Source organism: Doryrhamphus excisus, linkage group LG23 (genome assembly GCF_037039965.1).
Source record: "Doryrhamphus excisus strain RoL-2023G ecotype Guam linkage group LG23, RoL_Dexc_Guam_v1.1, whole genome shotgun sequence".
NCBI lineage: Eukaryota > Metazoa > Chordata > Actinopteri > Syngnathiformes > Syngnathidae > Doryrhamphus > Doryrhamphus excisus.
In genome coordinates, this window is record NC_136379.1 from 6215001 (window position 1) to 6227448 (window position 12448).

The 12448-nt window shown below is 38.9% G+C and overlaps 1 protein-coding gene across 6 annotated transcripts in view; it reads left to right on the top strand.

Moving 5' to 3' along the window:
• Positions 1–5629, top strand: part of gria2b (glutamate receptor, ionotropic, AMPA 2b) — a 40466-nt gene extending 34837 nt beyond the window's left edge. For 2 of the 6 annotated variants that reach the window (XM_058065178.2, XM_058065179.2), the window contains exons 15-16: positions 2190–2324; positions 5137–5629. In XM_058065178.2, the coding sequence (XP_057921161.1) occupies positions 2190–2324; positions 5137–5301 (300 nt within the window). In that variant the 3' untranslated portion in view covers positions 5302–5629. Of the gene's footprint in view, positions 1–2189; positions 2439–5136 lie in introns of those variants that run through there. The other 4 variants (XR_009126655.2, XM_058065180.2, XM_058065183.2 and 1 more) reach the window with 4 other exon arrangements.
• The last annotated feature ends 6819 nt before the right edge of the window (positions 5630–12448 follow it).

Consider the following 12448-nt stretch of genomic DNA (forward strand, 5'->3'; position numbering starts at 1 on the left):
AGGAAAAATAATTGAAATATGAACGTGAAAGTCAAAATATGAAAAGAAAAAAGGTTGTATTTTAACAAGAACAATTGTAGCAATTTTATGATAATAAACTTGTAATATTATGAGGAAAAATAATTGAAATATGAACGTGAAAGTCAAAATATGAAAAGAAAAAAGGTTGTATTTTAACAAGAACAATTGTAGCAATTTTATGATAATAAACTTGTAATATTATGAGGAAAAATAATTGAAATATGAATGCAAAAGTCAAAATATGAAAAGAAAAAGGTTGTATTTTAACAAGAACAAATGTAGCAAATTTTATGATAATAAACTTGTAATATTATGAGGAAAAATAATTGAAATATGAACGTGAAAGTCAAAATATGAAAAGAAAAAAGGTCGTATTTTAACAAGAACTATTGTAGCAATTTTATGATAATAAACTTGTAATATTATGAGGAAAAATAATTGAAATATGAATGCAAAAGTCAAAATATGAAAAGAAAAAGGTTGTATTTTAACAAGAACAAATGTAGCAAATTTTATGATAATAAACTTGTAATATTATGAGGAAAAATAATTGAAATATGAATGCAAAAGTCAAAATATGAAAAGAAAAAAGGTTGTATTTTAACAAGAACAATTGTAGCAATTTTATGATAATAAACTTGTAATATTATGAGGAAAATAATTGAAATATGAACACAAAAGTCAAAATATGAAAAGAAAAAAGGTCGTATTTTAAAAAGAACAAATGTAACACTTTTATAATAATAAGCTTGTATTGCAATGAGGAAAAATAATTGAAATATGAATGCAAAATTCAAAATATTAAGAGAAAGGTTGCATTTTAACATGAACATGAAAGTAAACTTGTAATATTATAAGGAAAAATAATAACGCAAATGTGTGAATTTTTCAGCTTGTAATATTGCGAGGCAAAGACAAAACAAAGTAAAGTTGGAAATTTTGGAAAATTAGGTTAAGGAAAAATCCAAAATGGGATTAAAACTATGGAATATGTATGATTATATAAGCAAAAAACTAAAAAACAGCAAAAAATGGGCGAAAATGATACTGATAATATGCATAACAAAATATCAAAGTGGCCCTCGCTGGAAAAAGCTTGCACATCCGGTTTAGATGATCATACCTTGGTATTGAAAAATAGATGAATAAAAAATAGATTAATAATCGACATATAATGACAGATGGACGTCTCCCTTATTTCCGCCCATCTGCATCAGTCCCCGGTTGCTTTTGGAACGATTTGTCTCCCCCCTTTTTTGTGTCTCTGTCTACAAGTTTGTCAAAAGCTTGGCCCGTTGTCGTGGGCAACCCATGTAAAATGGTCCTTGCACAGAAACTCCGCCCCCTCTCCCAAAATATTCCAGCGAGGTAGATCCACGACACATAGAGCAGAGGCTCCGCCCACAGACTGCTGCTGCATTCCATTTTGGCTACAGTACTAACCTCAACCCACGATAGTACTACTACTACTACTACAGTGGAACCCACTTATGTTGACAACTGGCCTTTCTTCGATTAATAAAAAGTTGCCGCTTAAGTCGACGGCTTTTTTCCACATGAAATTCGAAACCTGTGAAAAATGGGTCCGTTTATGTTGACGTGGGTTGTAGTATTGGTAACCACCACTTAACTACTGTCTAATCACCCAGCATGCAAACATGCACATACTGACTTCCTGTTCAGTGCAAAATAAGTCAAATAAATAATCATTAAAAAAAAACAGTTTTTTTGATTTACAAAGATTAGCGCATGTAAGAAAACTTTATTCTTGTAATGAAATGACTTGTATGTCATATTTAGCGTATCAAATAATCAATAAATATATAAATAAAATAATAATAAAAATACCCGAGGGGTCGTCCACATAAACGGGTTCCACTGTTCCGCTTTAATGCTACCCCAAGTGACCAATCACATTTCTGTCTTGTTATTCTTGTCTTTTTATTATTATTATTATTATTATTGAATGTTTAAAAAAAAACAGTAAATGATGAAAATGTAGTGTTGCGTTATTTTTGTGCATTTCTGTTGTGGATGTGTGTTTTTTTTTATGTTGTCGTATTCATGTCGTTTTTTTGTTTTTTTTTTTAAAACACTGGTGGTTGTCGCCCGTGTCCCTCCCCCCTCCCCACCCCCCCTCTGACGTCTGTGTCGTGTGCACCCCGCAGGAGAAGACGAGCGCCCTCAGCCTGAGCAACGTGGCTGGGGTCTTCTACATTCTGGTCGGAGGACTCGGCTTGGCCATGCTGGTGGCCTTGATCGAGTTCTGTTACAAGTCCCGAGCCGAGGCCAAACGAATGAAGGTGGCAAAGAATGCACAGAATATTAACCCAACTTCCTCGCAGAATTCACAGAATTTTGCAACTTATAAGGAAGGTTACAACGTATATGGGATCGAAAGTGTAAAAATTTAGGGGGTAGGGAACAAGGTTTTCATAAATTCCCCCAAACTGCACGCTTTTTTTGGCTCCATCCGTTCCATCCTTCAGTGTTAGTGAATGACGAGGTTGGCCAACGGATCGTATGTACTGATGGTTTATGATTTACTGAGAGAAAGACATACCAGCCACACCCCTTTTGTTACAGCATCATCAACGACCGTCTTTGGGCCGAGGAGGGTTAGCGCCACACAGAAAAACTAAAATACGGGAATAATTTCATAATGTGTGACCAATTTTAAGGTTTTTTCATGCAAACTTCATCATCTCACTGGCAAATTCTTCATATTCCAAGGATAAGGTCAAAATGTATGGAAAAGAACAACACTATAAGAATTCAGTTAAAATGGAGTATTAAAAAAATCAGAATTTTACAGAATAAAGTTGTAAATTTACAAGAGAAAAAATTAACTTTTGAGAATAAAGTGGTAATACTACAGAAATAAAGTAAAGCATTCATGAAAAAAGTCGTAAATTTACGAGAAAATTACTTATTTTCTCACTTTTTTTCTCGTAAATTTACAATCTTTTTCTGGTAAATTTACGAGGAAAAAAGTGACAAAAGAAGTAAAACATTTTTTTAATTCATGACAATAAAGTCGTAAATTTGCTAGAAAAAAACGTACAGCTACGAAAATAAAGTCGTAAATTTACAAGAAAAAAAGTAATACATTTATGAGAAAAAAAGTCAGAATGTTACGTGAAATAAATTCCCAACAACATTCCCAACAGTTTTTTTTTTAATTTATGACAATAAAGTTGTAATTTGGTAGATAAAAACGTACAACTACGAGAATAAAGTCGTAAATTTACAAGAAAAAAGTCATAAATTTATGAGAAAAGAAGTCAGAATGTTGCGAGAAATAAATTCCCAACAACAACATTCCCAGAAAAAACATTTTTTTAATTTGTGACAATAAAGTTGTAAATTAGCTAGAAAAAAACGTACAGCTATGAGAATAAAGTCGTAAATTACGATTTAAATTTATGAGAAAAGAAGTCAGAATGTTACGAGAAATAAATTCCCAACAACAACATTCCCAACAAAAACATTTTTTTAATTTATGACAATAATGTCGTAAATTTGATAGAAAAAAACGTACAACTACGAGAAAAAAAGTCATAAATTTACAAGAAAAAAAGTAATAAATTTATGAGAAAAAAAGTCAGAAAGTTACGTGAAATAAATTCCCAACAACAACATTCCCAACAATGTTTTTTTAAATTCATGACAATAAAGTCGTAAATTTGGTAGATAAAAACGTACAACTATGAGAATAAAGTCATAAATTTACGAGAAAAAGTCATACATTTATGAGAAAAGAAGTCAAAATGTTACGAGAAATAAATTCCCAACAACAGCATTCCCAACAATTTTTTTTTAAATTTATGACAATAAAGTCGTAAATTTGGTAGATAAAAACGTACAACTATGAGAATAAAGTCATAAATTTACGAGAAAAAAGTCATACATTTATGAGAAAAGAAGTCAGAATGTTACGAGAAATAAATTCCCAACAACAGCATTCCCAACAATTTTTTTTTTAATTTATGACAATAAAGTTGTAAATTTGGTAGATAAAAACGTACAACTACGAGAATAAAGTCGTAAATTTACGAGAAAAAAGTCATAAATTTATGAGAAAAGAAGTCAGAATGTTATGAGAAATAAATTCCCAACAACATTCCCAACTATTTTTTTTTTAAATTTATGACAAAGTCGTAATTTTGTTAGAAAAAAATGTACAACTATGAAAATAAAGTTGTGAATTTACAAGAAAAAAAAGTCATAAATTTATGAGAAAAGAAGTCAGAATGTTATGAGAAATAAATTCCCAACAACATTCACAACAATTTTTTTTTTACATTTATGACAATAAAGTCGTAAATTTGGTACGACGAGAATAAAGTCATAATTTTACGAGAAAAAGAAGTACATTCAAAAACATTTTTTTTTAATTTATGAGAATAAAGTCGTACATTTCGGAGAGAAAAACTGTTATGAGAATGACATCGTAATTTCACAGAGAAAAGTTACAGTCGCAAGAAAAAACTGTACATTAATGAGAATAAGGCTGGAAAAAAATGCATTTTTTGTGGGGATTTCAACATTTTTTGTAGATTATTAAGAGGTGGTATCCTGTCAATTACGATTTGATGCTCCCAGCAGCACAAGTCAAAATATACATCCATTTTTTTTCTTGTAAAATTTTGGCTTTATCGCGGTGATATTCCACCTTAAAGTTACTGGAGTTGGTAACATTTTGAGGCTTATATTTCATGTTTGGGAGTTTGAGGTTTTTTTGTTTGAGTTTTTGCTTCCTGTTGTAGCTTGGTTTTTCTCGCCAGTGTTGGCCTTGACACTCCTCGGCATCTTGTGTGTCCATTTAAGTTCCCGTGGCGTTTTTGGGCCCATGTCCATGTATGACTGTTGATGGCCATGCTTGTTGCTGCCTCCGTCCTAGTAACATACCGTACATCCCAGCGGTAATGCTTGCCCGTACGCCGCTTACATGACGCCACCATCAGACATGCCGTTCCTCACCGACGTGTCACCTTTAGTTCCCATCCGGCATCGTCATCATCCATTTTTTTATCCATATATAAATATTATCTTTCACGCTTGCGGATGCGAGGAAAGACTACCCTAACTTTCTCCGCCCCGTCCGTCCCGCAGATGACCTTCGGGGACGCCATGAGGAACAAAGCGAGACTTTCGGTCACCGGGAGCACCGGGGAGAACGGTCGGGTGATGACGCCAGAGTTTCCTAAAGCTGTCCACGCCGTCCCTTACGTGAGACCCGACATGGGACTCAACGTCAGCCTGACAGATCTGTCCTGATCCGTGAGAAACTTCTGAGTGCCTTAAAATGGTTTCAAACGAGCGCTTTTAGTCCGTCGCCTCCTTTTCGTTCTTGGCTTGCTCGTCCTTTTTCCTCCTTCGCTGGCTTTTGTTCTGCCATTTTTTCCCCAAAAGGAAAGACTTTAATTCTCTACGTCATTCTTGCTATCCAGGAAGTTATCATGTTTCCTCTCTTGCTGTGTGTGTGTGTCTGCGGGGACTTGATTGACAGCTGCTTCGGCTCATCCGAACTATGTATGTGTGTGTGTGTGTCACCTCCCAAACAGGAAGCACATCCGCATTAAAATGTGAAGTAGTCTTTTTTTTTTAAGAAAATGTTTATTTAATACAAAAAAAAAATACTATTTTTATGTATTTTCACAAAATAGCTTTTAAAAGAATCTCGCTTACATGCTGGTGGGTTAAAAGAAGAGAGGAAAAAAAAAACACAAAACTGCTTCTATAGTGTCATATTTCCTGTATATTTTACTCTTGGAACATTCTGCTGTTGATATGACGTTTTCTCGTTGACGGTCTAAGTTTGCTGATGTTTTTTGGCTTGCGTTTTTATCTTTTTATTTATTTTTTATTTTTTCCGCCGAGGACCAGGGTGGTTTGCTGTGTTTTCAAGGAAAAGAAGTGAACCTGTTTACACGCTGTGAATGCAAAACAACAAAATGGTGGAAAAGAAGGAGGGCATCCACGCTGTCGCCGTGGTGACCAAACGCCAAATACGTGAAAGGGTGCCAAACAAATTCTAGTGCCAGTGGAGTACGAGTCTTAATAACGGAATCAATCACTGTCCTTTCAGTGAATGTAAATGACTTTTTGTAACTAAATGTACAGTTGCTGGCAATGACACAATAGCCTTTTTTTTTTCCTTTTCCTGTTTTACTTTTGCTTTTGTTCCGTTTCCATGTACTTTTGCATCCACCTGACAATGAAGTAGCACCAGTTTGCATGCGACGACGTTTTCTTTCCATTCCTGCCGCATCATCGCGTTTACATTTTAATGTACAAGTCGTGAGGTGTTTTGAATTTGGGAAAAAAAATATATATAAAACTCACAATAATGTTAGACATATATATACGATATATACATATATACATATATTTTCTAGAAAAAGGTGAAATAAAAAAAAAAAGTATAGCCCCCCTCCCCTTTCCATGATAGTGTCAACGCTACTGAAATGTTTTTGGTTTCTTTTGAAGGCGGTGTGACCTTCACTGACACGACTACAGACAAACACTCATTATAGGACACTTTATGAGCTGTAAAGAGCGCTCCTGTATAACGGGATGAGGGGAAGAGGGGGGGTGGGGGTAAAAATCTGTATTATTACTCTGGCTGTTGTTCTTTTGTATCCCGACAATAGGTACATATACTGTAGTTGCTTCGAAGTTTCATGGCGTAATTCAGGCTATTCTCACTGACATTTTGTATATGGAATGTGTGCTAACTTGTTTATTTTTGGGACTCTTTCTAAATAAAAAGTGGCTGATCTCTTGTTAGCGCTCAGTGGCTCTTTCTCATTTGTGTCGGTGGGGGGGTTCAAATGTTGTTCGACGATGCGACAATAATACAACAATACAAAAGTGGGGGATAAATGACAGGAGTACAGCTCTTTTTAACAACACTAGTCAAAGATCCTCTATATGACAGGATCCATTCATTCATTCACGTTCTCCAGCTCCGAGGCTTTCCCAGGCCAGCTGTGAGACATAATCCCTCCAGCGTGTCCCAGGTCTGCCCATGGCCTTCTACCGGCTGGGGATGCCCGGAACACCTCCCCAGGGAAGGCTCCGGGATGGTCTATTGTAAAAACGTACGCCAAAAAGATCCTCTACAAGACAGGAGCGCAGCTGTTTTTAAGGACCTACAGTAAAAATGCGAGCCAAAGATCCTCTATATGACAGGAAAACAGGTGTTTTTGAGGATCTTAAAAAAAAAGCTTGTTAAAGGAGCACTTCTGATTTTTAAGGACCAACCGTAATAATGCCAGTCAAAGATCCTATATATGACAGAGATGTTTTTACGGATCTATTGTAGAAATGCTAGTCAAAGATCCTCCTATGCTGTTTTGAAGGACCTACTATAAAACTGCTAGTCAAAGATCCTCTATACAGGGTCAGGCAAAATAATCAGACAAATTTTTTAGGTTAAATAAAACGCAAATAAAGTAAAGAAACAATGTTTTGATTTTAAAAAATTACATATAATGCCATTGTGGTTTAAAAATTTAATCAGATCTGGTGTTGTGAGGTTGGCCGGTTGATTTTGGTTTTAATGCAAATCCAGTAGCTCTCAAGTTGGTAACCCAGTTTGGAACTGGTACCGAGATTAAAGTGCAAACGGAACGCTCGTTGTGTTGCAGTTACAGGACTGTTTGTTTTGATAAACGTTTCCACAATAGAAACAACAAAATGAAAAAAATAAAAAAAATTCTGTTACTTTACTTTATTTGCCTTTTATTTAACCTACAAATATGTCAGATCCTTTTGGCTGACCCTGCTGTGTTTAAGGACCGACTGTAAAAAAAATAATCAGAGACAGGCCTAATGAAAAAAACCCTAGTCAAAGATCCTCTCTATATTACTCTATAGTCTGACCCCACCCCACCCCCCTACCTGTAACCCCTAAACTAAACTACCCTTCAAAATGAGAAATGGGCGTCAATCTGCATAGGCGACATAAATGATCAGACGCGTCTACGTTATGAAAGATTTAATCTGGCCGCTCTTCAGCAGACACGGAAAATCCATCTTCTTCCGGACAAGAGGTCCCCGTCCCTCCGCGCCGCCAGCCTCTCTCTTGGCAGCGCCACACGTGAAGGCAGATGGCGGCTCTATCGCTTTTATTTCCTTCACTTAACGTCTCACGTGCTTCATTCCAGCTTTCATGTCACCCCTTTTAGACCAGGATAAATGACGGACGTATGTTCTAGATAGAACGTAAAAGGAACTTCTTGGGCTTTTTGTACAGATGGCATCCCGTTGGGGCACGCCCCAAACAGCTGGGATAGTTTGTTAGACGGCGGTGTTGTTTACCGACGTCCAATTACATCGTTAGCGAGCACACCAGGAAACCTCCCTCAAGATGGATGGATGGATGATGGATGGATGGTGGATGGATGATGGATGGATGGTGGATGATGGATGGATGGATGGATGGATGGATGGATGGATGGATGGATGGATGGTGGATGGATGGTGGATGGATGATGGATGGATGGTGGATGGTGGATGGTGGATGGATGATGGATGGATGGATGGATGGTGGATGGATGATGGATGGATGGTGGATGGTGGATGGTGGATGGATGATGGATGGATGGATGGATGGATGGATGGTGGATGGTGGATGGATGATAGATGGATGGATGGATGGATGGATGATGGATGGATGGATGGATGGATGGATGGATGGATGGATAGATGGATGGCTGGATGGATGGCTGGATGGCTGGATGCCTGGATGGATGGATGGATGGATGGATGGATGGATGATGGATGGATGGATGGATGGATGGATGGATGGATGGATGGATGGATGGATGGATGGATGGATGGTGGATGGATGGATGGATGATGGATGGATGGATGGACGGACGGATGGATGGATGGATGGATGGATGGTGGACGGATGGATGGATGATGGATGATGGATGATGGATGATGGATGATGGATGATGGATGGATGGATGGATGGATGATGGATGGATGGATGGCTGGATGAATGGCTGGCTGGATAGATGGATGGATGATGGATGGATGGATGATGGATGGATGGATGGATAATGGATGATGGATGGATGGATGGATGGATGGATGGATGGATGGATGGATGGATGGCTGGATGGATGGCTGGATGGATGGATGGATGATGGATGGATGGATGATGGATGGATGGATGGATGGATGGATGGATGATGGATGGATGATGAATGATGGATGGGTGGATGGATGATGGATGATGGATGATGGATGATGGATGGATGGATGGCTGGATGGCTGGATGGCTGGATGGATGGATGGATGGATGGATGGCTGGCTGGATGGATGGATGGATGATGGATGAATGATGGATGGATGATGGATGATGGATGATGGATGATAAATGATGGATGGATGGCTGGATGGATGGATGGATGGATGGATGATGGATGGATGGATGGATGGATGGATGGATGGATGGTGGATGGATGGATGGATGGAAGGATGGATGGATGGATGGATGGATGGATGGATGGATGATGGATGGATGGATGGATGGATGGATGGATGGATGATGGATGGATGGATGATGGATGATGGATGATGGATGATGGATGATGGATGGCTGGATGGCTGGATGGATGGATGGATGATGGATGGATGGATGGATGGATGGATGGATGGATGGATGGATGGAAGGATGGATGGATGGATGGATGGATGATGGATGGATGATGGATGGATGATGAATGGATGGATGGATGGATGATGGATGATGGATGATGGATGGATGGATGGCTGGATGATGGATGGATGGATGGATGGATGATGAATGGATGGATGGATGATGGATGGATGGATGGATGGATGATGGATGGATGGATGGATGGATGGATGGATGGATGGATGATGGATGGATGGATGGATGGATGGATGGATGGCTGGATGGCTGGATGGCTGGATGGATGGATGGATGATGGATGGATGGATGGATGGATGATGGATGGATGGCCGGATGGATGGATGACGGATGATGGATGATGGATGGATGGATGGATGATGGATGGATGGATGATGGATGATGGATAATGGATGATGGATGATGGATGGATGGATGGATGGACTTCCTTTAATGTCGTTGCACAATAACAGCAGTAAAATTGCCAACAAAATGTTGTTGCCTGGCTCCCATATAATAATAAATAATAATAATAATATGGAGAATAAATAAATTACATCAAATATGAACAACAATGTACAGCGTAAACAGTAAATTTCACTAATAATTCATCAATACTCAATAAAGATTGCTATTGATTTCTTGTTTGCTGTAAAAAAAATATCACATACAACATAACATTAGCAACACTAGCATATCTAGAAAATGATCGAACCGACAACTCCCATCTGTGTAGCTCATTGACGGATAGGTCCAGGTGTCGTTTTAAGATGTGTAGCGAAGCCTAATGCTTTACCAAAACGGTCCTCCGTCAAGTGGTGGGTGTAGAAGGCTTGGATTGCAGTACATTAAAAATATATTATATTGTGGTTAGACAATATAACTTTTTTTAAGATATGTAGCAAAGCCTTTTTTGTTATTTAAGAAATAGTGGGCTTATACATGCTTGTTTGAGTCTGGACTGACAGAATTTAATTTTTTTTTTTTTTACAAAGTTATCTTGTCTGGAAAAATCCCACAATAGTGAGATACTTCTAGCTTGTTTGAATCGTTTTCAGCCTCTCTTATTCAGACTGTAATCCAAAATCTGGAGGAAACATTAAAGGATCTTTGACATGATTCAGCACGTCGTAATGTTCTACTTGGTTCTATTTTTGAAAGCAAACGGTATATTCGCAAAAGCATGACGAGCCTCGCCTCTTTCTGCTACACTCAGTGTTACTTCAAAGAAGTCATCAGTGAAATGATCACCGCAAAGAACAGAACTCCAGGTGGGCTTCCATCTGTCTCTTGTTCTCTGCGCTTTCTTCATCCATTGTTGTCTTAAACCTTCCTCTTTTGGGGAAAAAAAAAACTTACAGTATCACTCTGAGACGATGAACATCCAGCAGCAACACAACATTTTTGGCATGACTGCTATTTTGATATTATAATAAACTGAACCAAGTCGACCATCTACCTCGAGAAGCATTTGTGTCACTTCCTGAAATGAGACTGAACTTTGAAGGTACCCAAGGTGCTTCTCAATGAAGTGAACCAATTGATCACTCACTTGTCAGTCAAACACAGTCACAGCTGCTGTGGGTTATTTGGAAACTAACGAGTGAGAATCAAACCGTCAACCCTGAGCCATTATTGCTCCGAACAAACAAACAACAATCCGACATCAAAATGTTTGAAAAGAAGAATTCTGTGGCTGGGAGGCAGCCTTCAATGCTGTACAGTTATCCCCTGTCTGTGTTGTCATGGCAACAGTGTCCAGCACAGCTCCCCATGTAGAGGAAGGAAGGATGGAGGGAAAAGAGGAGGTAGAAAAAAAAGGGGAGGGGGGGTTCTCATGCATACATTTGAAAGTGAGAAAAAAACAACATCGGCGGGCAGATTATGTAATCCAGTTCGAGGCCGGCAGCAAGAGAGGAAGCGACGCTGCCTCTTGAAAAGCGGCTGAATAGATCGCCATGGTAACGGACCACGGTGCGCTGTTGTCTTGTTTTTGTCCCCCCACCATATCCTCCGAGCTGGCATTTCTTGCACAAATGTCACAGATGCAATTAATGAACGCAGTGGAGATGACGTCGGAGCGCTATATTTGATCTTCTACTTCCCGTGGAGGTGTTTAGCGTTTAGCGCCATTGCAACCTCCACTCTCATCACACCCACTGACTCCACATGTACAATCACCGCTCGGCCACTCTCCCATGCTCACAACCCCCACTTGACTTTTTCCACATTATTTACGCCGACTGGCCAATGCGGGTTGAGCAATAACCGAATGGTGCGTCTCATTACGTTGGAGGACGAGCAAATGGATAACAAGCATAACCAAAACATGCGATGAACGTCGGAAATCACATGATTGGTCGTGCAAATTAAGAGCACCGTAAAGGATTTTCCAATCAATTGCATGATTTGTTCGAATTCCATTTTGCAACCCTCCCATTTTGACGCCATCACTTGACTGACAAAGATGCTGATCTACGACCTGGATCCGTTCCGCGGGTGGCTGCCCACTGCTCCTCAAGAGGATGGCTTGAATGTAGGGTGACCGGATTTTTATTACCGAAAACCAGGACACTCAAAAGTTTACTCACAGATGCCTTAACCCCTTAGATCAGGGGTCTCAAACACGCGGCCCGCGGGCCAAATGTGGCCCGCAGGACACTAGTTTGAGGCCCCCGCCTTGATATGAAAGTTTAATGTTAGTGCGGCCCGCGCAAGTTTGATATGGATGCTGTATGGTATCATGTACCCAGA